At 41.8% G+C, this 26,224-nt stretch overlaps 2 protein-coding genes across 3 annotated transcripts; one reads left to right on the forward strand and one right to left on the reverse strand.

Annotated features, from left to right (window-relative positions):
* Nucleotides 1–1,290: 1,290 nt before the first annotated feature.
* Nucleotides 1,291–18,019, reverse strand: GLOD4 (glyoxalase domain containing 4). 2 transcript variants are annotated; one of them, XM_017677319.3, is made up of 9 exons: nt 17,866–18,019; nt 15,889–15,938; nt 15,224–15,344; nt 11,857–12,001; nt 9,242–9,378; nt 8,406–8,492; nt 8,027–8,140; nt 7,845–7,931; nt 1,291–2,835 (listed from the first exon to the last, which is right to left on the reverse strand). In XM_017677319.3, the coding sequence occupies exons 1-9, from the start codon at nt 17,953–17,955 to the stop codon at nt 2,770–2,772; spliced, it is 897 nt and encodes a 298-aa protein (XP_017532808.1). In that variant the 5' UTR covers nt 17,956–18,019; the 3' UTR covers nt 1,291–2,769. The 2 variants fall into 2 exon arrangements, with proteins under 2 accessions (XP_017532808.1, XP_017532809.1); XM_017677320.3 differs by having other exon boundaries at nt 17,920–18,015.
* A 3-nt stretch (nt 18,020–18,022) lies between these two features.
* Nucleotides 18,023–25,740, forward strand: MRM3 (mitochondrial rRNA methyltransferase 3). Its single transcript, XM_017677318.3, has 4 exons — nt 18,023–18,371; nt 18,596–18,840; nt 20,792–20,959; nt 23,172–25,740. The coding sequence occupies exons 1-4, from the start codon at nt 18,061–18,063 to the stop codon at nt 23,711–23,713; spliced, it is 1,266 nt and encodes a 421-aa protein (XP_017532807.3). The 5' UTR covers nt 18,023–18,060; the 3' UTR covers nt 23,714–25,740.
* The last annotated feature ends 484 nt before the right edge of the window (nt 25,741–26,224 follow it).

Here is a 26,224-nt window from a genome sequence, read left to right on the forward strand (position 1 = left end):
AAAAAAAAAAAAAAGAATGAAGCATTCCCCGGACTCCATAGTGACTGAGGAACTATTCCTTGGAACTAGTAAACTGGGCCAGAGCCACACTGTACAACAGTTGTGCTCCTCTCATCTTTGGAGGCTATTATGAGCACACTTTGATGCCTAGGACCACGTTTCACACTAAATGTGAATAGTAAAAATAATACAACTTTTTTCTACAAAATATGGTGTCAGTTTAGGAGCTTCAGGTATAGTCATACATTCTGTAAATCACTGTAAAACCTGATAAAATACTAAGTACTATAATTAGGACTGCAGAAAGCAACTGTAGGATACATTAAAAAAAGTTACAAAATACACAGTTTGCTTTGTGGAGAATAGGGGAAAAAGTATTTTTATTTATGTTTGGTGAGAGGCAGAGGGAGTGGCATTGGTGGGGAGAGGTAGAAGCAAGACTTTCCCATCTGTACCTTTTTATATTGTTTTTATTTTTGAACCACTGACTCTATTACCTTATACAGAGGTCTGAGGCAAGGGCACTTCTTTATTGATTCTTAAGGCCAGAGTAAAATTCCTGTAGATTTCCCAAGGATCAAGGTAAGAAATATTAGACCAAACTGAAATGTTCCACTAATCCTTACAATAATTCCAGTGACCAAAGTTGAAGACCTCCTGAAAACTGCTAAGCCACAGGGTGCCGTGCGACAGGTGAGACGGGCAGAAAGTCACCATAAAGCACTGAATGACCATAGCTTAGCTGATTCTGCCAGGATGTCAGGCACACACGGACTTCATTCTAACCTGCAACATAGCCATTCTCAATCTCCCTGGATTTAAACTCAAGGAATATGTGAACTTAATATGCTAAGATTCCACAACCCCTCAAGTCAAAACACAAAATGACTACTGTGAACACACAACTCTGGAGAAACTGAAGAACTTCCAACTTCACCTGTTTAAAAATACCACCTTGGATGAAACTTTATTTTCTAGTTGATCCTATCATCCCCAGAGGTGGGAAAGTAATTTTAACTTTTCGTTTAAAATCATTAGCTGTACTGTGTAGAGGTAAACTTCTGGTTTCCTTGGTAAAAGGTCAAAGTTGTATACTAAGTTGTTTTAGGATGAGTAAAATATTTGAAAGATTGCAACAAAGGAAAAATGATAGGCAATGAGATAGTAAAAGGGAGCTGTTATAATAAAGCCAAAAGATCCCAGGAAGATAAAGAGCATTAACTTCTATCACACATGGATGTAATACTTAAGGAAAAAAATTTTGGCCTATTAAAATATAAGACAAGCAGATAAAGAGGAATCCAGAATGTGTTTAATCATTCAGTATTTACATAATAAACCACTTATTTTACTGTAGCAAACCTAGAAGGCCACATCACAGCAGCCTAATACACTGGGCAAAGTATAGTTTCTTTTCCCAATAACAGTATTACTAGAGATAAACACGAAGAATTAATAATCTAATAGAAAATCTTAGAATTAACAAATCATAAAGAAACAGATATTTGGTTATTGAAAATTCATATAAGAACTTCCCCATGTATAGGAAAAATGTTGCAACTCATGATTGCTTCTCTAAGATAATTTAAATTGAATGAAAAGTGCTGTGGAGCTGGAAAAGGATTTTTTTCTCTCAGTGAAAGTTAAGATCACCCTATAAAAAGATAAGCTGAAATCCACTCTGAAGTTTCCATACTCCACCCTGCCAGGAAGGGAGAAGAGCAGAGGCTGTGATTTACAAGTAATTTCATATGTATTATTCTGGAAATGGTGTTCTCTGAGTCAGTACTTTCCATCGTCCTCAGTTTCTTTCCTAAAATGTGAACCTGGCTACCACTATAAATAATCAGTCTTACAGGCTGGGGTAACAGCTTGATTTCAGAAGTATCATTTCAAAAAACATTTAAGCATAATTATGCCCAGTATAGTTCTATTGCCAGTAATTTATATAATCTGTACTATAGAACAAAACAGAAAACAACAAGAAAACATTTTTTTTGTTGTTCAGGCTGAAGAAATCATCTAATCCATTTTTCAGAGATCAACATGTTTTCTTATTGTGAGGATTAAAAAAAATTATATAAAGAAACTAGCACAGAGCCAGGCATGTAGCAATGTAACACATTAGATCCTCCCATCTGTTTTCTGTCTACTCAAAATTTTAAAGTAAGGAATGTGGGAGTGTTAACCAAATCTTTTGATTCAACAAAATTTCTTTAAAAATTATCGTTTTAATGTCAAAGCCTGCAGAGTAAGATGATAACAGTACATGATCACTAGGTGCTGAAGTACTCTGGTTATAAGCAATTGATTTGGACTTATTTGAAAAGTTCTTATAAAATCTACATGCCTATCAAAATTCCCTTCATCCCCAGCCAAAGGTAATGACCCATATAGCTGTCTCAGGCTGGAAAATAATGTATTACTCATCTAATAGCTACAAACTGCACTGGATTTTGCCCTTGCTTTAATCTGCAATGGCACTGGAATAGCACATTCTGTGTGTAACTGTATTAGGTGAGTAATATATTATTTTCCAGCCTGGGTCAGCTATATGGGACACAACCTTTGCACTAGACTGATAATAGGATTTTATCTCTAAAATATATCATAGCTTTCAAAGACTAAAACACAAATTTTCATCACCCAGGATCCTTGCCTGTTACAGGATACAACCAAGTTGTGAGAGCTTTTATCAGAAACGGATGTATGAGGCCTCCCAGGTGCTAGGGAGGAGTCACAAATGCTTGTTCCATATGATGTCTTCTGTTAACCTGAAGCCTTCGGTTTATTTTGTTTAGCAAACCATTCATCACTTTTATCTGCTGTCATTGCCTATAGAAACAAAATATAGAAACAGAAGTCCATAAAACAAAACACTGTAGTCCACTTTGTACCTAACGGCACTGTCTACAATCAGGAAATGAATGATTAAAGTGTTCATTCAGTACAGAGCTTGTTTAATTTGTTTGATTTGACAGAGGATGCTGATGACTACTGGGCAACTGCCTGTGGCTTCTCATTTTGCAGAGTAAACAGCAAGGACCGCAGCCAGTGTGGCTGGCTGGCTGCCCGGAGAGCAAGGGCCAAGCCTACCAGGCTGCGGAGCCTTTGGCAGAACAGAAAGTGCTGTCACTCTTAGTGTCTGAGTAGGCCCCCAAGACGCTTTAGTGCTCATGGGACTCAGTCTAATAATGAGACCAAATGTGAAAAACGAGCTGACATTTTAGCTACTTGAGCCTTTTTCTTTGCCCTCACCCACACCATTCCACCGATGTTGGTACTGTTTGGTTAGTTTTGGGCCTCCTACTTAAAAGTATGTTTTGGTTCCACCAGAGTCCGTCCTTTCTGTGATTCCATGAGGCTGTGAACACGGAGAGGAGCTCGCAGAGGGGGCTAGATTTAGAACCTAAATTTCTTAAAACTTCCTAATACAACCAAGCATATGCTAAAATAGCTGTTATTGATTTAGTCAATTAAGAGTAAGTACAGAAATACCTTTAAAAATGCTAGTTTTCATTCTGAACAAAGTATTACACTGGGTTCATGTGTGGCAGCAGAGAAAGTCTGAGGCTTTGAAGAACATCTAGACTGGCTGAGGACTCAGATATGGAAAGAGCTCTGAGTGTGTGTGTGTTTTGGGGCATCTGCTGTAATAGAACTATAAACAAAGTGGTATGAGACCAAAAGGAAAGGATTAACTAACTGGAGAAACAGTGTAAAAACACTCATCAACCTCGGCAGGAAGTCAAAAAATATCTGCAGCGGAGAATGAAAAAACAGAAATACTTTTATTTTTTATTTATAAATGGTAAAGCTGAAAGTGATTACCCTGGGCCGGGGGAATCAGAGATGGGGCGAGACATTGGTATACAGCATTTATATAAAATCTTAGTACTATTGGAGTTTTTGTTTTGGTGAAAATAAAAAGTATTTTAAAATCAAAGATATGCCAAAAACAAAAACAGAAAAACCCCAAAACCATAAGGGTGCATAAATTTCTGTCTTTTAGGAGCCATAAAAAGTGGGGGGAAATAACAAACTCTGGTGCACAGAACCCAAGCATGTCTCTGAGTTTTGAAGGATGAGCTGAGTAAGAGGGGGGGAAGAAGCCCTGGAGTGGAGACAAATGTGTCTTGGTTAATATAAATAGTTCACCGGGACTGGAACAGGGGTGTTAGGGAGGAGAGGCAGCACAGATGATCAGGCAGTAGAAGGGCCAACGTGTATCATGCTCTGTCAAAGAGTTTGGGATCTACCTTGGAGACAACAGTGAGCTATCACAAGATGGAGATGTTTTTTAATTACTGGATTCCTGCTTCCAAAAGCTAGTGGTGGCAGCAGGGATTGACTAGAGGGTGGGAGGAGGCTTTTGCAGCATTACAGGTGATAATGGAGCCCTTTCAACAGGTAGACAGACAAGAGATTTCAAAGGCAAAACTCATAGCACTTGGTGACTAATAGCTAATAGAATTTAGAAGTGAGGACAAACAATATTAAAAAATGGCTGTTTGTAAATTTAAAACTATTCCCAAATAAAAAGTGTTTAAATGCTAAAAACTGGCTCTGAGGATTCTAGCTTCAACAACTGGGCTAACAGACACACAGTGCTGTTCAGGAGCAGGAGCAGAGCATAGAGGAAAAAGAACTGGCGTGCGGCTGAAGGACCGCCATTAAAGCCTCTGTTTCCTCAACTGAACGGGGAATGCTATCAACCTTGAAGACTGTGAAAAGATTTGTAGACTATATACAAAGCACTTAATATTAATATGAGAGATGCTTAATAAGGAGTAATTTTTATTTGTGTATTATTAAAAGAAAAACGGATGTGGAGTAAAATAAGTTATATTCATGCCAAGTTTGAAATGTCCATGGTTTACCCAGGTGAAGAGGTTTCACTGGCTGTAACACTAGTCTGGCTATAGCAGTAAACATTGGAGAAGTTGACAAATTCGACTTTAAAAAAGTCTGCTCTTCAAAAGACTCATTGAGAAAAAAAATAGGCAAGACACAGACTGGGCAAAGTACTTCCATTTGCAAATATCTAACAAATGACCGGTATCCAGAACTCTTAACAGATCAGTAAGAAAAAATTAACCAAACTAAAAAAACATTGATTTGAATAGGCCTTGAAAAATAAACAAATTCTCAAATAAGGGGCATTCCAGAACAATAAAATATTGTGCACAAGGCACAAAGAGTGAATATAAACTCATATATTAAAGATTAGAGAATACACTAGAATGGCTAAAATGTAGACTAGATCAGAGGTGTGTCTTCCAGCTAGTTTGTTCATGAAACTCAATGGATCATGTAGTTTCTGTATTGATATAGTCCAACTACATTAAAGCTAACTGAAAATACACAGGGCAAACCAACTGTATAAAACCATATTTAAAGGAAATTTTAATAAGAATTGGATTTTAGGTGACATTAAGGATATACTGCTGATTTTTAGTGTGATGATGTCAGTATGGTATGTAAGAAAATTCCTTAACTTGTACTTCTTCTAAATCGTCTTAAAATGTGTAAAATACTTAATTATTTAGGGTTGAAGTGACATGGTGTCTCAGATTTGCCTTAGAATTTTCCAGCAAAAAAAAAAAAAGAAAAGAAAAGAAAAGTAGGATAGGAAGAAAGATGAAAAATTCTGTCACAGAGTTGACTGGTGACAGCTTTATAAGGATTTGTCATACTCTCCTGGTTATATTTGGGATTTTCAATAATGAAGTATTAAAAATAAAATTTATTTTGGAAATAAACGGGCAAAAGATTTAAATGTGTAATTCACAAAGGAAGATATACATATAAACAATAAGCACATAAAAAAGGTACTTAACATCGTCATTAGGGAAATGCAAATTAAAGCCACAATGAGAAAGCATTTACATGTACTAGAATAGTCAAAACAAAAACCAAAAAGCCCCACAAATGTTGGTGAGCATGTAAAGCAGCTGGAATTCTCATATACATACAAGGCTGACAGGAGTGTGGAATGGTTCAATCACTTTGAGTAAGTGTTTGGCAGTTTCTTATAAGGTAAAAGCAGTTCCACTCCTAGGTGAAGAGAAATGAAACATGTCTACAAGATTTATGTGACAATGCTCCAAGCAGTTTTCCTTGTAATAGATAAAAATCTGGAAACAACTCAAATGTACACCACTGGAAGAAGGGATAACCAAATTGTTATACTCATAAAACTGACTACTACTCAACAATAAAGAAAAAGAACAAACTCTGATATGTGCAATGACATAGAGGAATCTCAAAAATGTTGAGTGAAAGAAGGCACAGAATACCTACTGAGTGATTCCATTTACATGAGGTCCAAAGACAGACAAAACTAATGTGATACAAACCAGAACAGTAGCTGCCTCCAGGAGGTGGGAGCAGGAATTAACTGGAAATGAGCATGAGAGGATTTTCTGCAGCAATGAAAATGCTCTGTATTTTCAGTAGTAATTGTAAACTGCCAAAATTCATCAAGTCAAACCCTAAATTTCTGTACATTTAAATTCCACGTATATATTTAACTCATTAATAACAAGAACACAATACTTGTTTGGAGCTCAGGCAGGAACAGAAACTAGAAATTAGGTAGTCAGACAATGGTGGTGGCTGAAGCTCAGAGCAGAGGGAACCAGAGTAGTGAGCAATCTCTACTCAGAGAAAGAATGCAGTGTGTAAAAGACAGCCGAAGTGGGACTGTGGGTAACATCATCTGGGATCAGAAACAGAAGACATGCCTGTGACTGAGGAGAAGCTGTCTGAGAGACAGGAAGGTGGCAACGTCTCTCACACCACAGGAGAAGAGAGCTCAGAAGAGGAGGAAGTTGGTCAATGATATAAAAGAGCAAGAAGGAAAGAGTCCAGCAGTCTACCAACAGAGAGGTTGCCCAAGATTCTGTTTTTATTATGGTAAAATTTATAAATGCTATATTTTCTATACATTTCCTGCTTTAATTAACATAGTGTCCGTTATTATGTCAGCAGCTTGCCAACTTCTATAAACCACACAACAATCCCATGAGGTGGATTATCTTATTTTCTCAAATTTTCAAGTAAGAAAACTGAAGTTTAGAGACTTTAGGTAAATTGCTTAAGGTCAGTCATACAGATTTTTAGTGAAAGAACCAGAACAGACTGATTCATTCCTTTAATCGTCAACAGTCTTCGGTGAGTCTACACAGCAGGTATGTGTGAGACGCTGGGGTACAACAATGAACAACTGCTTTGGGTGCTGCTGAAAGACTGAACTTGATGAGGTCAGAAACATAGTTGTTGGGTTTGGCAGGATGGAGATCCCTGATGTCAACACGAGCATGTCACTAAGTGACAGGAGGCAGTGCAGAAGTGAAAGCGGGGAGGAAAGACGTATAAACGGTGTATAGGCAAACTCTTTAAAAAGAAAGCTGGAGAGGGGATATGGGATAAATAAATGATTAACAGATGGGAGATATAGGACCTTATTTGTATGCGGATTAGAACAATTCCTTTTAGAAAGAAGGGAATGAAGCTGTAGATGGAGAAAACCAACGAAAGGACTAAGGAGGTGAGAGAGGTGGCATCAGGCATTTCCACTTAGTGAGCAGAGTGGTGACGGCTACGACAGCAGTGGTTCCCCAAGGCAGCCTGAGGCTGTGGGAAGGCACAAACGCTGCACCCAGACAAGGGTCATCTAGGTGGCAACGAAGACACAGTCCCTGGCTCCAAAGTGACTCCAACAGCAAAAGGACACGGTTTTGAGAGAATGAACTGGACTCTATTGTTTGGCCCTTCCCCATACACACTTAACGCCACTCCCTCTGGGCCTATGGTGATAAAAATTTAGAAATGAGACTCACATCATCCAACAGTTTGTTTCCCTCTGGATCCACCTTAGAAAGTTCTCGAAATGCTTCATCCCCCACAAAGCAAATTTCATGTCCATCCTATACCGAGAAAGAAAGGAAATATGGTAAAGACATCTCAGGAGAAACCCGTGGTGCATATTACTTACTGGGTCCCTGTCCTGCATAATACTTACTGGGTCAGCCAGAATGACCACTTGTACGGTTGCTTTTCCTGGAGTATCCAGACTCACCAGGGGAGTCAGAATCTTCTGCTTTTCCCTTTTCATCAAGTCTTCTAAGTCTGGCAACTTGAGGAAAACAAAAAGGCAAAGTGAGCAAAGGGCCGAGTACCACTCCTATGTCTCATCAGCCCTACAGGAGTGTCAGCTCGACCAGAAAGAACCCAGGTGCCACTTGTTCAATTTTATTGTCTGAGCCACCCTTTGGACAACTGTTGAATTTGATACCAAAGCCACAATCAGAACAACCCTACAGAAGGGAGGGCCAAGGTTCTTAGCTAGCTCAACTAGCTCGTCCCAGGGCTTAAACAAAAGATCTGGTACCAAACATTACCTCTTTTTGAGGGCAAGAAAAGGCAATCCTTCCAAAAGCTGCTGCATGGTCAACTGTGCCCTCGATGCCCTGCAGCTCCAGCTTACACTGAAAAGAAATAAGAAAGTGAGTTTATTTTTTAGGACAGGCTATGTAGTAAAAAAAAAAAAAAAAATTCAAACAATACTAGAGGAAAAAAGTAAAAACTAAGTCTCCCTACTACTCTCACCCCAGAGCAACCAGTCAGCAGTTTCCTATGTATCCTTCTAGACACATGACATGCATATACCTTTTTTCTTACACTAATAGCATAATTTACAAATTTTCTGAACCTTATTGTTCTCTGATTAATTTACCACAGGAGTCTCATTCTTTCTGACAGCTGCATAGTACCATTCTATGGATGAACCATAAATTAATCAACTATTCCTCATTTAGGTCATTTTTTATATTTTGCTATTACAAACAATGCTGCAACGAACAATCCTGTACACATTTCTTTGTGTACATATATGATGAGTACATCTGTAAAATAAAATAAAGGAGTAGACTTGCTAGGCCAAAGTACAAGGACTAAATCAGGCTCAAATGCTAGGTTTTTAAAAAAAAAAAAAAAGAAACCAGATTCTTATTATAGGATTAAGTCTTGTCTATAGCTCCTCTGACTCAGCAATTTCACTTCTGAAATGATATATCCTCAAATATCAGTAAAGGTAATATCTGGGTGGTGGGGTTATCAGCAATTTTTATGATCTTCTTACTGTTTATCTGTATAAAGTAGTGAATCACTATGAAGAAACTATGGGAATAACCATCACGTGAACTTCATTTATAAGCTGAACTTCAAGGTCTCTCACCTGGTTATCAGCATAGCCCAACAAAGCCCTTTGCTTCTCTTCATCTTTTTCATAAATATTCATTCCCAGCAGATTAGACCAGTAGTTCAAGGACTTCTGAAGATCAGACACTGCTAGAGTTACTTTTAACACAGGATCTACAGAGTAATAAAACAGCAGGAATGGGCAGGTCAGTGCGATGGAAGAGAAAGACCAAAACAGGCTCAACCATGTATCATATATAAGAATTTAGTTTATGATAAGAAAGGGATTTTAAGTCAGTAAGAAAGGTCACATTATTCAATAAATGGCACGATGACAACTGGCTTCTCATTTGGTGGGAAAAAGTTATACCTTCAAATTACATGGCAAAATATATTCCTGATAGTTAAAGGATTAAGTTTAAAAAATGAAATCATGAAAATATAGCTGATTATTTACACCATTTCGGGGTGGAAAAAAGAAAATTTCCTTTTTAATCTGACACCAAAGATGGAAAAACCAAGGAAAAAAAAAAACACTAGGTTAATTACATGAAATGGAAATCTCCTTAACAACAACCCAAAAAAAAGACAGTTGACCCTTGAACCACACAGGTTTGAACTGTGTGTATGGACCACTTACACACACAGCTTTTTCAACAAAAATATTGGAAAAGTTTTTGGAGATTCATGACAATTTGAAAAAAAATATTTTCTTTTATCTACCTTACTTACTTGTAAAAATACAGTATATAATATATATAACCTATAAAATATGTATTACTCAACAGCTTATTATATTGGTAAAGTTTCCAATCAACAGTAGGTTATTAGTAGTTAAGTTTTTGGGAATCAAGAATTATATATAGTATACACCTGTGCCAGGGGTCAGTACATTGAACCCCTGCATTGCTCAAGGGTCAACTATACAATTTTTTTAAAAGAGTTAAAAGTTATATTAAAACACTTAACATTACTGGAAATTTTACACTGTAAAGTGACCTTTTGAAGAGCTGCTCCAAGTCTACATCTGTGTTAAATTTGCTTTTCTTCCATTTTCAATGCCTTTGTCCCATTTGCTAGAATAGCAATACCATCACAAAGACAAGGTGCTTCTCACAAGTGCCTCTCCCTGGCAGACTGCTGTAATTTTCTCCATTCACTGAGAAATCAACAACTTCCAGACAACTGGGATCCCAAGGGATACAGGGGCAGGAATAGTAATAAGTGGGTGAAACTACCCAGGAGTGAGGGATTCAAAAGAAGGATGGACACCTGCTAGACTCACAGACTTGACTATTTAACCACTCATGGATGAGTGCCCCAGAGATATTATCACTCCAAAGGACAAAAACGTCTTAGGATTATAGGGCTCTCTATTACTTTTACATATGGAAACATTAATAGTAGGGTAAAAGATGTACAGTGGAATTAGTGATGGGGGAGTTAAGTTTTAAAGTTAGTATATAAAGCGACAATCACGTATCAATAATCATAAAAATTCCTTAAATCGCCAGTGACGTACAGAAATACCATCTCTTAGTGAGTCCTAAAGTGCAGTCTCACCTCCCACACTGAAACAGATCACTTTCTTTTGCTGAGTCCCAGATGAAAAGCAAGTAGCACTAAACACAACAATCAAGCTGGATGGTGGGTATTTGGGACTTGAGGCAGACCAGTGGAGGAAAGAAACACACGTCTCCCCTCTCCAGTCCACTCAGGAACATGTGCTCACTGAGAGAAATAGCAGGCAGGACTGCCCTTGCTCGCCACCAGTATTTTTTTCTTGTTTAGCTTTTGTTTTCCTTTTGGCAGAGCAGGTGGCAGAACTGGCAGGAATTACATATGTGTACGGTGAGGATGCCTCTGTAGTCGAAACATCACGCACAGTTTCTTTCCTGCTCTCTACGGCAGTCAGTGTGGGGGGCTCCTCACTTCCATTCCACCCTCACTCATGAGGACAGCACTATAGTTTGGGAAACTGACCTCAGCTGGATGGATATGACTACCTGGCCTAAGAATGATCCTGTTTCTCTTGTCAGTGATTGGTTCTGGAGCAGGCATGTGAATCAAATCGGACCAGGAAGTTTGCTGGAAGATTCTAGGCAAGTTTTGCTCTGCTCTTAAAAAAGATAACAGAAAGTCAGTCTCTCTCTCTCCTGCTAGAAGAGAATGTGGGAGCATGTAGCCCCATATGCTACTGGCAGCCCCCCTACATCCCTGAGGGGAACTGGCTCTCGGACAAGTGAATCCTCATGGACAAGGGAAAAGAGAGAAAATTTGGGCTCTTGATGCCACTGCTGAGCTGCTTAATCAGCTACCCCTGAAATCTTTCCTATCTACAAAACACCTGCTCTATGAGCTAACAAGTTTTCTTATGGTTCAAGCTAATTTGAGTTGAGTTTTTTGTTAGTCGCAACTGAAAGTATCCTCAACAGATCCATTACCAGTAGAACAGAACCAGTCTAGATCCCCTATAGTTAAGCACAAAAGTTCTAATATGGGAATATAATTTCTGAGAGAACAAAAACACTGGCTTGGGAAAGACATGTCATGCCAATATAAAACACTCCACAGGAGAAAAAATCCAGCTTCTCTCTCTTTCCACCAAGACACCTTTAGACAGAGTGCTTTTAGGAGTCCCAGTATAATTACCTGACTGAGGTGGACTGCAGTTCTGCAAAAAGAACTTATATCCTCCTGGGGCCTCAGTTTCAAAGACACCTTCTGCAACCTCAGTGAGTGGCCACTCCAGTCTCCTGGCATTGCTGACCGCGTGGCTTGAGGCGAGTGTGATACCCTGTGACAAACGAAAGGATCACCCAAGTGCATCATCACACCAGATCTTTTATAGAACAAGATACTGCAGCAAGACCCCACTGCCTTTACATCAACTCACCTAAGATTTAAATTGGCACTCAAAATTTTCTTCCAATGATTTTAAAGTAGGTTTTGCATGCTTTTCTCCTACAAAGATTGCAAACTTTGTGAATTGTGGGACAAATTTAAATGGCAGAGAAGTTTGATCCCTTTAATATTAATACCAAAGATAATCTCTCCTAATTTTAAAGATCTAGTCAAAGAAATCTTGATCTTACTGTGGCTTGCTGGCTATATCTATTTAAGAGGTTTTGATTTTATTTTGCTCTTTAAACAAAAAAATTTAAACCAACTATCAGAGCATTGTTTAATCAACATACCTAAAAATGTAAGGTACACTATGCCTTCTGATAAGGTCAGCCTCACTTCTAGCTTGGATTATCCTAAGATCTTCTCTCTGTCTCCAGTCTTGTCAATCCATTATCCACTCTGCAGCCAGAGTAAACATTCTGAAACACACCCCACAGTCTATTAGCATGGTGGCAACCCCCACATTGTTTTTCCTCTGCTTAAAACTCTCAAGGGCTCTTCTTTTCACTCCGGGATAGCTTGTAATGGCCTGAAAGGCTCAACACAATCTGACCCCATGCCATTTCAGACCCATCTCCTCCCACATTCCTCTTGCTCTCTCTATTCCAGCCATAACAGCCTCCCTGCATTTTCTTGAACATGGCAGACACTGTTTGAGGGCTTTTGCACAGGCTATTCTCTCTACCTGGAATGCTCTTCCCCAAGATATCCACGTGGCTAGCCCCCTTATCTTTCAGAGCCTTTACTCAAATGTCCCCTCCTTACTGACACCCACGCTCTACACACTATTTAAAATTAAAACCAGTCATATGCCCCATACTCCCAACCCCTCTTACTTTGCTCTGTTCTTCCCCCATAATAATGTTCACCTTTAAAATAACATATTTATGATTTATTTATTTATTCTATTTATTGTCAGGCCTTGGACCCCTCTCCTGCCAGGCACAGATTTTTGTCTGTTTTGTTCACTGGTTATGCAAAGTTCCTACAACAGTGCCTGGCATATAGCAGTCACTCAATATACATTTGTGGCACGACTGAATACTATAATAAATAACAATGCATCAGTCATTTCACATGTTAATTAACATACATGTAACTAAATCCCTAGACGTGAAACTGCAAGGTCAAAGGGTAAACGCATTATTTTGAAATGGTGCCAAACTGAGGTTGTACCAATTTACATGCTCATTAGTAATGCAGAAGAATGGCAGTATTACAACACCCTTTCAAACACAGTGTGTTGACACACTTTTTAATTTTTGCCAATCTGACATGATAAATGGCAGCTTGGAGGCTGAATATCTTTTTCAATGTTTAAGAGGCATTTCTAATTTCTGTGGGCTATCTGTTCAATGTTTTTGCTTTTTTTTTTTAAGTTGTTGATCTTCTTTTTAATATAGTGGAGATTTTTACACATATGGGATTTCTACATAACCTGTTTTCATTTTGTTCCACAAACTGAGGCACACAGAAAGTACTTTTCCTCGGAGATATTTTACTAGTGCAGCCTCTCAGGAAGACCCACAGTGAAGCAGCCAAAGTCTTCTCCACCTACATGACCTCTAGTACCTGCAGTTTCACCAATCAACAAGGGACCAGGGCTCATTAAATGTTGATGGGACCAAGATGGTCCTTTTTCTCTGGTTTAAATTTGGAGAGTAAAGAAAAGAAAGACAAGGAGAAACAGGGAAACTCTCATTTATCCTCAATCACCAAATCCTATCAACTCTACCCCCTAACCATCTAGATCATCTAGATACACCTCTGTTACCTCCCACTACTAAACTGTTTTCCTGTGAGCCAGTTTCCTCACTTCCAGTCCCCGTGCTCATTAGGTTGTCTTGCACACCACAAACACTATGTTATTCCCCTGCTTAAAAACGGCCTCACTTTGCTTTTAAAATAAAGTCTGAATGTCCTAGTATGACCTGACCCCAGCTCACTTCTCCAGCCTCAACAATTCCCACTCCCTTCTTCACACAGCAAGCTCCAGACAGACTGTGCTGCTCACGATTTTGAGTGCTATGCTCCCTCAGCTCCAGGCCTGCACACACACAAAGGCCACTCATCTCACCCTCCCGTCCCGAGCCCCATCACCTGGCTCAGACGTCCCTTCTGGGAAGCTTTCCCTCAACTCTTACCTCCTACCTGGAATGCTCTTCCCCAAGATACACAGAATGGCTGGGAATTCCTCCTATGTGTTTCCACACCCCCGTTCTCATCCCAATCTTAGTGCTATCACCCTGTATTCTTGTCTCTTTATTTGTTCCCCTCACGAGACAGGAAACTCCTTAGGCCAAGGAAATGCTTCACCCTTTACTGTATCTCCAGGACTTAATAAGGAACGTGGCATATAGTAGGTCACAATAAATATCTGTTAAATGAGTAAATCAGTGAGAGACATGGAGAGAGAGGAAAACAAATATACTAATAGATCAAATTTGAAAGTCCTTTCCATTTACGACTTTTATAGATATTAGATCCTCATAAAAACTTCCATCTAAATACCATTATTTTAACATGAATTAAATGAGATCAAATGATGAAAATAATATGTAGCATGATATATATTTGCTCAGAAGCCTCACTGTAAAAATTAGTTACTCCAATCTTGCTATATATTTGGGCCTAGCGATGTTATATCTAGCATAGTAACTGCTGAATAAGTGATAGAAACTATAACAGGTAAACAGTACCTTGAGTTTTTGAATGAATGAATGAATGAAGTGTATGCAGTGCCTTTTTTCTATCCTTAAAACCTTCTCAGATTTTTCTCTGACTAGGATCGACTATAATAGCCCAGTCCAATCATGACAGTCTATTAGAGAGGAAACATTTCTCTGGATAGTGATCAGGACCCAGTCAGACGAATGACACTGGCCCTTCTCCCTCTCAAGGTTCAGTCATTCCCCTGGACGACTCTTGTCTTCCACATTGGAAAACACATTTCATCCTGAAACCAGCTCCGAGACAGTGTTGGCTTGTTTTAATTGAAAACATCATTAAACTAATCATTAAAGCCATCAATGCAGCAGTTCATACCTAAAGCTGCCGCAGTAATCTCAATAAAAGGCACAGCCAAAACCTGCTAGAACAAAATGGTATTTACCATAAAGTCATTTCCAAGCTTGTAGTCTCCAATGCCATAGTTGTAAGTCAGTTCTGCAACAAAATGGTCATCCTCAGGGCCAAATCCCACCATTGTTTTACTCCATTTCCCATCATAAGGCCTAGAAAAATTAAAATAAATGAACCCAGTGACCACAGACAAAATCTGCCTCAGGCCTCCTCAAAGAACTACTGGGGCAGAGAGCACCTTCTGGTGCTCAAGTACCCACGAAGAGGAGATGACCTCGGCTGGTGCTAAAAGCAGCTGTGCACGGTGCTCCCAGGCCCCATCACTGAAGGCTCCAAAGACCATCTGTCTGGCACTTATTTCAAAGATTTGCTTACCTATTCTTGAAAGTAGGAGACAGAATCCTATGAAGACAGTTCTCCAACTTGACTTAATTTTTTTGCCTATCCATCAACAAGCATGCAATTTCCATCAGGCCTTGGAATTTTCCACTTTGCCATGGCTACTAAGCTTAAGAGATCCTTGATAAGACATTTTGCTTCATCTAGAGGATATATACTTGTGTTCCTCAACTGGCCTCCCTAATTCAATGCCTCCTTAATTTATTTCATTGCCTTATACTCACTTTGAGAAACTGTCTTCTATTCTTCAGGGACATTCAGAGACTAAAGGAGATTTTAAGAAATAAGGTGTCATACCCATTACAGGCAGCTTTGCAGCCTTCTTCAAATTCTTCATGCCGCAGAACCTGGTAAGGGAATTAGAATCAATTGTGAAGTTTTACTAGTACTGCACAGAGCATATTTAGCACAAACTGCCAAAACACAGACATCATCATTCATGAGCTTTACTTGTAAAACAAAGATAAATAAGTTTTATATCTTTCCCAAGCTATGATTAACTGAGGAAAGGAAGAACAGCTGGATAATGAAGGTCAGGCAACCAAGCAAAGTTGTGAAATATGTTTCGTTTGGGAAACAGCGCTGTGGAGTTAAAAAAAAAAAAAGTATGGCCTTCAGCATGAGAGAAGTCTGACTGGGAACTCTGGCTGTGCCACTCAGTTCTGTAACGCTGAGAACACTGCTTAGGATCTGAGTCTCCTAATATGTTGTGAAAAAAATAATTTATTAAAGCATTTAATACAGAACCTAGTACACAGGAGGCTCTAGATTCTGTTTTCCTTTTTGATTCCCTAAATTACTATCGCTCCAGTTCAATCTCCCATCACTTCTCTCATTGACTATTAAAAAGCATTTTTGCTGATCTCCTTCCTTAATGCCATCATAAAATTATATCATTAAAACACATCTGATCACATCACTGCCCTGTTCTAAATGTAAGAGAGCTTCCTACTTACTGTGCATTAATTCCAACCCTTAGCATAGTATTCTAGATATTGTCAGAAGCAACCCATTTGCCCCAACCTATTTGTTCTGCTATCGCAGCTCCTTAACTTAAATGAAGTAATTTAATCTAAAGGCACATAAAATAGTGATGTTTCCCAAACACACCTTATCTTTGAATTGGCTATTAGGTTTTTCTAGCATCCTCCTCCCTCTAATCTTGGTCTGTGGAAATTCTACCTATCTACAGAGGTCAACTCAAATGCAAGCATTCCATGAATGATTTCCTGATGACCCAGGTTGGAGTTAATTTCTCCTGTTGCATTTTTATAATAGTAGCTAACACATAAAACAAGTATCAAATACCACAAATATAACAATGTGTTTAATCTTCACAACGTTAATCAATGAGGAAACATTAAGGGAGAGCTATGGTTTTTCTATCACTTATAAAATTCCAACTTGCTTTACTGTTAACTCTGTACAAAACTAACTCACCCTGCCCCCATCCCAGGTACTTTAATGGAGGGCAGACACCGGGGATCATTTTCATCTTTGTCACCAAAGTTCAACACAGCACCATGACACATGGATGGTATTTTTAAAATTACCTGTCAGGTAATTTCTTTGCACCCCGTGTCTTCTGCACTGTCTCTACACTAAACTGCACTGTTCCACCTCTAAAGTCCTTGCTTATCAGGAGCTCCCCAACAGCTCCCATGTGCGTTTGCCACCCAGGTGACCCCTACAGAATCACAGCTGCTCAGAGCTGGAGAGAGAGGCCGCTTCGAGTGCTGATGAGGAAAATGGGTTCTGATTTCACACTTAGATCTGAACTGTTGGGGGGAGAGTCGGAACATTCACGCAGTGATTGAGGATCCCAAAGAGATTATTCCAACCAGCCCTGAGAGAAACAGAACTCCAGATGTGCTTGTTATCTAAACCGTAAGGCTCCAAACCAGAAAAGACTGAATTACTGTTTACTGGAAAAGTGAAAATTTTTAAAGTATCCTGTCTTCCCACTAGACTGGAAGCTCCTTAACGGCAGGAGCTCGGCAGGTATTTGCGAAGGAACTTAAATGAAAATAAGTGTGTGGGCGTGTAGTTCGGGACTCGTAGTGTAAGCCCCCTTTCTAATCCAACCACCGATTCGTAACACTGCAGCCAGCCGAAAACGGGACGGGGCTAAAGGGAGTTCCACTGGCTAAGGTCGGACCCCTGGATTCAGGCTGATTTACAGCCACACCCTCATCCTCCCTACCTACCTCGGTCACGTGCGGCTCCGCGCCCGCGCCCCCCTGCCGCGCCCGCCCCTCTCGGCCCCGTATGCACCTTCATCCCCAGGACATCACGATAGAAATGCGCCGTCCGGAAGCGGTTTCCCACCTTGAATACAAAGTGCAGAGCTCGACGAGCAGCCATAGCTAAAGCACAGCGCCGCACGGCCGGCAGAAGACGCACACGGAACGGCGACGGCACTGGTCGCCGCCGGCGCGCTGTCGTGACGCAACCAAAGCCGCAGGAAAGATGGCGGCGCTGGTGAAGGGCTTAGGCTGCGCCACGCGACTGTTGCTGCCGGTGGTCCAGACTTGGGACCTGGACGCGCGGCGCTGGGTCCGGGCGCTGCGGCGGAGCCCCGTGAAAGTGCTGTTTCCATCCGGACTGGTGGTGGGACGGAAGCCCGGTCCTGGGAAGCAGCCCTCGAAGGCGGCGGATGAGGCCAGTCCTGAGTGGAAACGGAAGCAGCCGCCTCAGGTGCCCTCGTCCCAGACACCCAGCACCTGGGAAGAATCGGGGCTTCGCTATGATAAGGCTTTACCTGGGGACCGAAGGCTGAGGTGATGTGCTCCTGAGGCTTATCGAGTATTTAACGTATCTCTTCCCTCCTCCTATCAGGACCCTAGCCTCTTCCCTCCTACTGGAATCGCTGGTTTTTTTATGCACGGAGAGCAGAATACATGTCTTCCTTGGCGTTAGTTCGTTTCTGTGAAGTTCGTTCTGTTAGATCTAGGTGTCTCCATAATAAGGATGTTGGTAATCATCTTTTTGTTTCTACCCACAGCAGTGTAATGACAATTGTTAAGTCCAGGCCATTTCGTGAAAAGAAAGGGAAGATCCTGCTGGAAGGCCGCAGGCTGATTGCAGATGCTCTTAGAGCTGGTGCTGTGCCAAAAGTTTTCTTCTTCAGTCGTCTGGAATACATAAAGGAGCTGCCAATTGATAAACTGAAAGGTGTCAGCCTCATTAAGGTGAAATTTGAGGATATCAAGGATTGGTCCGACCTAGTAACACCGCAAGGAATAATGGGTCAGTGGTTATACGGTGTGTCACTAGACACAGAGACCTAGGATTACTCGTTCGTACTTACCTTATGGCAGCAAATTTAGTTTAAACCAAATTCAGTATGTTCCTGCCTAGCCTTTTCTTAAGACACAGAAAAATACACTTCTCAGGTCTATGCATCTTAACAGTATTTTTGGTGGAAAATGAAACCAATTTTTTGTGATCAGTTGTATTATGGCTCTTTATAGTCTCTAAGAATAGCTACTCTTCTCAAACCCTGTATTTTTTAGGTCACTTCTTCAACCTTTAACATCCAACTAAAAATTAGGAAAATGTTTATCAAAATATTTAGCCCTCCATTTCCACAAAGCCTCTGCTAGTGTAGTGATACCTATCTATCACTGACTCTCTTGCTCTAGAAGCAGATCTGAACAGTAAGCTGCAATTTATTGCCATGTTTAGCCCATGGAACAGGAAACCTGCCTTCATTTGGTTGAATCTAACTTGATTCTAATAGACTGTGATGTCTATTAGCACTTGAAAGTGTTTTTTCTAAACATGGAAAGACTAAATTCTTTGTACCTTTTTGACATTGGAGTTCTACTTAAGATCTGAGAACTGAATGGCAGTAAGTGTAGAGGTTTCTCTCAGATAGAAGGAACAGTTGGGGCAGGGAGGAGTTATTGTCAAGATTCTAATGTTTAGGCCAGGGCCTCTCATATCAGTTGTGCATGTGTATTCCCTGCAGCAGGCTGTCTGTGCATCTATTAGTTGGGAGAGGAAATTCTGGGGACCATCTCTTGTTTCTATAACTCTCCTTTGTTCAGAACTGTCCCTTAGGGTTGTGACTTGGGCTACCAAAGTCCTTCTCTCAAAGTAACTGTAGTCTCATTAGCTGTACCTCTCTAATCCCTGCTCCATGCTACAGTGACAATACCTCTCACTTTTACCATGCTTCCACTTGGGCATATGTGCTAATAGTGGCCAGCCTGCCCTGGGCTTCTGTAGCCCCCTTCGTCATTATGACTGTTTTCATCAGTTTATGGCTTTTAAAATTGCGTATTATTTAGCTTATCCTAATTATGTTTTATTTCAGATTAGAGGAGTGTAAAGGAAGAAATAGATAAGATCTAGCAAAATCTGTCAGATTTCAGGCACATATCTAAAATCCAGTAATGTAAGTGAGGCCTCTAGATGAAGAGACTACTCATCAGAGCCATTCAAGTGGAAATTAAAGGACTTCCAGTGGGCCCCCCACTGAATGGCCTGGGGCTATCTGTGACTTTAAGTGCAGGATCTTTTTTTATGGCACACAGATGCCTGAATCCTTTCCACTGCAGTCATTGATGTTAGGGATACGTATTTGTGTGTTCTTGGTGTGAGTAACCTGGGATAGCCTGTGGGAGGGCAGTGTGGCAGTATATGTCAACATAAAGAGTGCACAGACATCATCTGTCCATTTCACTTACAGGTGTTTTGCTAGGGAAGTATTTTGACATTATGTACACAGAGTCATACAGGGATATTCCACACAGGGTTGTTTATAATAGGGAAAATTTGAAAATAATCTGGATGTTAGTTGGGGAAGAGCTGAATGAATGTGGTGTATTGTTGCAGAATAACATGGAGCAGTTAAAAGAATAAAGTAGCTCTGTATTGACATGGTAAATTCTCTAAGTCAAGTTATATAGAATAATACATAGAGTATGATTTTGTGTAAAAGACAAAAGCACCTGTATGTGGGCAGATGTACAAAGATGTAGGTAGGTGCCTGGAACAAGTTCTGAAAGGATACACTCCAAGATTAAAAACAGTTGGTGTGGCAGGGGCTCACTGGTAGGACTTTGGATTTTTGCAATCAGAATATTATGCATGTGTTACTTAATGTAATTCAGAAGAAAAAATGGCAAGTATAGGAAAAGTTAAAGTAGTTCTCATGCCCACGTCAGACAAACTGCCTGTTTGGTTTCCTCAGGGATTTTTGTCAAACCTGACCCTGACAAGATAACATACCCAGAGACTCAGCTGTGCCATTCCCTGCCCCTATTGTTGATTTGTGATAACCTCCGGGACCCTGGGAACCTGGGCACAATTCTGAGATCTGCTGCTGGAGCCGGCTGCAGCAAAGTATTACTCACCAAAGGTAAGAGCCCTGGGCAAAGGTCGGGTAGGGTGGTGGCCCTTTGTAAGTGAGCTGGCTCTATGGGCAGACGTGTGGATTTGAGTCTTGAATCTGCCCTTTAGTAGCTGTATGTCCCTGAGCAGTATTTGGGGTGTCAGCTTCCTCATCTGTAAAATGTACGTAATAGAATCTAGGGTTTTCTGAGGATTCAGTGAGGTGATGCATTTGAAGTACTTAGCATTGTGTCTAGCACAGAGTAAGTAAGTTGGTAAATGTTGAATGTCTTTTAAAGTTATTTTGACACCTAAGTTATTAAAGAAAATTTAAAATCAATCAGGAAAATAAATAGATGCCATTTTAAACACTTGCTTTCAAGTCCTTTATTTGATGGTCTTGAGTTCCCAAGTTGTTGGGCATATGAGACCCGCCTAGTTCTTGACATTCTGAATCCCCTGAAGGGAATGATGTTAACGGTGTGATTATGAAGTCATGACATGTTCCCTTAGCCTCAGGCTGGGTCAACACAGCACACACAAGTTTTCCTCAGTATATTTCCGCCTCCTCTCCACAGAAATGGGGGATAGTAGGCCTGGTTCTAAACAGACTTGCCTAACAGTTGGGACATGCCTAAAATGCCTGTTACAACTTGGGAGGAGGGTGAGAGGGCGACAATCAGTCCTCAGAGACACTCAAGCTACCATTCAGTGTCAACGAATAGTGGCACCCATTGCTGAGACTTCCTCCCCGTCGCCCCTCCTTGGAGTGCATTTCCCTGCCAGTGTGAGAGCGAGGTGCTGGGGCCCTGTCATGAGTACCCCACTCACCTGCCTGTCGTCGAGAGCTCTGAGAGCAGGTCTGGTTTGGGAAATGTGCCTGTGCGATCCTAGTGGCGTGGTTTCCACATGGATGCTCTTGGCTGGCGTATGAGAGGCCGAGTAAGTAACACTTTGTGGTTACTTGTATGGAGGACAGTGGGGTGAGGGGGATTTTATCTTGTTCTTTTCTGTCCCTGCCTTGCCTCAGCCTCTTGGCCTCCTGCCCAAGTCCCATCTCTGCTTCCCTGCAGGAACTGGGGAAGCCCATGGTGGGCGATATGTGCGAGCAGTGTCATGTTCTTCATGTCTTACTTCCCTTTTTAAATTTGGTGTCTATTTGATCTGTCCTGAAGTTTGACAGATTAATTTTTAAAATCTTGTAGTGAGGAGGCTCATGCTGACAGGTCAGGGGAGGGTGGTCGATGTTTTGTGCCCTGGTCCTGCTGTCTGTCTCAGCCTGTGGTTGTGGGAAAGGCCAAGTGTATGCCAGGGGGTAGAGGTGGTTGGGCTTAGCGTGCGACAGTATGTGGAAGAACAGTTGTCTGACCTTCGTCACTGCAGTGTGAGAGGAGGGCTGCGTGTGGGTGACAGGCTGCTGCCTGGTTTCCCCTGGATCACTGGAATCGCCTCCACTCTGATTTCCCATCTCTAGTGTCTTCCCTGCTGCAATCCAGATCCAACACTGAAGCCAAATGGGTCTTTCTAAAACAAATTCTGTCTCCACTTTGCTTAAATCCTTCAGTGGCATCATATTGTCTTCTGAGTTAAATCCTAAACTCAGCCTGGCACACCCAACTTCCTTTAAATTGGTCCTCGCCTGCCTCCTTCTTATCTCCCATCACACCCCCACCCATTAATTGCCCTGATCACCTTACTTAGTTCTAGGACTGTGGCACTGTTCCCCTTTCTGTAACTTTGTCCTCTATAGGGGCCTTTCTTTGACAGGATACTCCTGTCCTTCTAGATCCAGTTCAATGTCATGTTCTCCTGGATGTTTTTCCCGGTAGCCCTGCTTCGTGTAGGGGTTTCTGGCTTCTGTCACATCAGTTATTACTGTATTGTATTTCACCTGCTTACCTGCTTAAACATTGTCCCGATGCCATTGCCCACTGTACCATGAGCTCCTTGAGGTTGGGGGCTTTGCTGGTCTTTGTATTTCCTACACAGTGCCTGGCACGTGTGCATGGTAAGTACTGAAGGGATGAATAAAGCCTCTTTCAGCACTAGCAGGAATTAATCCTATAACCCCTTTACTGGACGCTGCCATAAGGGGGCAGGCAGAGATCCCAGCTGTCAAGGAGGCTATGAAAGGACGTTTTTTGCTTCATCTCCTAATTCAGAATTAAGTGATTTACTCCAGAGTCCCTTTGTCTGGGGAGGTTTATAATCTTAATTGGATCCTGTCTTTTATTTTTTAGGCTGTGTGGATGCCTGGGAGCCCAAAGTTCTGCGGGCAGGTATGGGTGCACATTTCCAGTTGCCCATCATCAACAATCTGGACTGGGAAACGGTGCCCAGCTACCTGCCCAACGACACCCGGGTCTATGTGGCTGACAACTGTGGCCTTTATACCCAGGCCCAGATGTCTAGTAAAGCCAGTAACCATGGCTGGGTTTGTGACCAGCGACTCTCTAAGTTTCACAAGTATGAGGAGGAAGAGGAGGAGGACCAAGAAACTGGAGCCAGTAAAGACTGGCTTCCTGATCTTGAGGTCCAGAGTTACGACTTGGACTGGACAGAGGCACCGGCAGCTGTGGTGATAGGTGGGGAGACCCACGGCGTGAGCCTGGAGTCCCTGCAGTTGGCCGAGAGCACTGGGGGCGGGAGGCTGCTGATCCCTGTCGTGCCTGGCGTGGACAGCCTAAACTCAGCCATGGCTGCAAGCATCCTGCTATTTGAAGGGAAAAGACAGCTGCGGGTAAGGGCAGAACACTTGAGCGGGGACAGGAGTTACCACTGAGAGGGGATGTGGCAGTGAGTCCTCAGTTTGAGGTTGTCTCCAGCTCCTCTGCATTGTTAGGAGTCGGGCGGAGTCGGTACCTGGCTTCTGAGGTGTGTTCAGGAGGCAGAGGGTGGGCGTGATGCTGTCACATGGTTATTAGAAAAATAGGAATTTCCATTAATTTTGCTTATCCTCAGCATTCTTCCTGAGATCTCCCATCTCCCCCATGGTGTTTTAGTGTGTGCACATATATATATATTTTTATACATACATATATATACACATGTGAATGTGACATTAACAGATGAGCCACATAGCTTTATATTGTATGTTTTAAGAATTGTCTGCCAAGGAGCATTTTTGTGCCCAGAAAGTTCTGGAAGGCATCATCTTGGGCAGGAAGGACCATCCCCTTTACAGCTAGCTGGTGGGTGTTTTTAGTCACTGAGCACTGGGTATAGGCCAGGCCCAGTCACTCACTCCTGATCACGGGTCAATGGAAAACTGAAGTGTAGACCAGCAGATTACATTAAGAAGTTTTATGTCAGCGGGTCTTAATGTCTGTCTTTAATCTCTGGCTTAGTGATGAGGTCATTGCTAGGGGGTGAGTGACTCAGGACGCTGGGGCTCCATGTGATGGCATTTCAGAGCTTGCTGTTCCTTCGGCTTGGCCCCACCAGTCCCTGTGATTGCTTGATCAGGCCTTGACTTAAACAGCCATTTTTTATGTAAAACACGATTTCTTTTCCCATCTCTGGTGAAACAGCTGATAGAAACAACTTAATTCAGTAGATGACATTATTCCTTCTTAGCTCCTCTGCACATGTCTTTTTGGGGACTCTCTGTTCAGAAATGGAGGGAAGAGTTTTAAAATCTTGAGTTTAATCCTGCATCTGTCAGGAAAGCCAGACCCTTTCTTCTAGCTTCCTGCGGTTACTCCTACTTTATGTAACACTTCTGGTTAAATGTGATGAGTTGAGGGACATATTTACATTAATACCCCCTCCTGCATAGCTGAACAGAACTGTTAGGAAAATGCCAGCATTGCTGGACACCATGTGAATAGAGGGCTCCTGCGAGAGAGGAGAGGCTGAGGTTCTGGGATGAGAGCCTGGGGCCCTTGCACCCACAACACTGCAGCAGGATCCTGCTGTTCTCTAAACCCCAGGGGACTGGGCAGGCTGGAGCCTTGCCTACCAGGTGCCAACGAGATGTAGCTGGGGACACGACAAATGCAGATGGTAATCACTGTGTGTAAGGCACTGTGGGAAGTGCGTGGGTAGGACTGGCGCATGGGACTTAACTTCAAGCAACCACAGAGATAAGGCTGGAGTTGAGGATGACACTACCAGTGTAGCTTCACATCCCTGTTGTACAGTGGCTCCTGTCATCATTGGGATTGCTTGGGAGCCCTTCAGCTGCTCATTCCAGGGAGGCCCAATGAGTTGTGGTGTGCCTAAGAGACACTGTGGCCTCCCTTGCTCTCTGCTCTGCTCTCCCAGCTCCCTAATAGAATTTCCTCCAGAGAATCAGAGATCAAGCGTGACTTGAACCTCAATGGGGGCAGAGTGGGATTGCTTGGATACATTTGAGAGGAGGGAACAGTCTCTCTGGTTAGCCATGCTCTCCCAACCAGAGCCTCTGCCCTGGTGCCCCGCTCCCACCCAGGCCCCACACATTTGTTGCAAGTGGCCCTCACAACAATTGTTTTTGAAATACTGCATCCCCTGTCAGCATTTATAAAGTAGAAAAGCTCACAGCCTTTAAACTGCTGAGTCCATGAAGGCTGGGGCCTACTCTGCCAGCTTTACAGAGCCATAATGCCTGTTAGACCAGCTGGCTAGATTTGGGAGGCAGCCCAGAGAACTGAGTCACTCCAGTCTACTGACATTCGGTCTGACACCTTGGCAAAGTGCTAAACAAACAGAAGTCACTGATGGGAAGCTCATGCCTTTCCACCATGAAACCAGTCTCCGGCAACTTTTTTCTCTGGGTTATTGTTCCTGTTGGATTTGGTTACGAAATAAAAATCAGTGAAAAAACAATTGTCCTATACCTTGTCCTTGTTCAGAAAAACAAAGCAATACAAACAGTATACCTGACATGCAATTATAAGCCAACTTTATCATCCCGGGTGTACAAAAAAATTAACATCCCATTCATTTTATACTTTTGTGTACTTGTGGGTGTAAGTTAGAGGGGAGAGCAAATGTTCCTTTTAGGGGACTACAAGGGAAGCAAGTGGTGGTGAAGTTCTCATTTTCTGAGCAATACTGGAAAACTAGTTTGAATTCTTAACCTGGAGGCCAATGTGTGCCTTGTCACCATTTCCCAAGGAGTAAGAAATGAATGTAAAACATGCTGACAAGTCAGGTTGGTCAAGCTGCTCCTGGCCTTTGTGTTGAGTGTAGCTGTGATGGGGATCTCTGCCACGAGGTGGCAGCCACGCCTCAAAACCACTGCCAGCCGTGGAAGGGAGGGGTCGGGATTTTTCCTGGATTTCCACTACACGGGGCATTTTGCAAGCCA

The sequence above is a fragment of the Manis javanica genome, chromosome 4 (assembly GCF_040802235.1).
Source record: "Manis javanica isolate MJ-LG chromosome 4, MJ_LKY, whole genome shotgun sequence".
In the NCBI taxonomy this organism is placed as follows: Eukaryota; Metazoa; Chordata; class Mammalia; order Pholidota; family Manidae; genus Manis; species Manis javanica.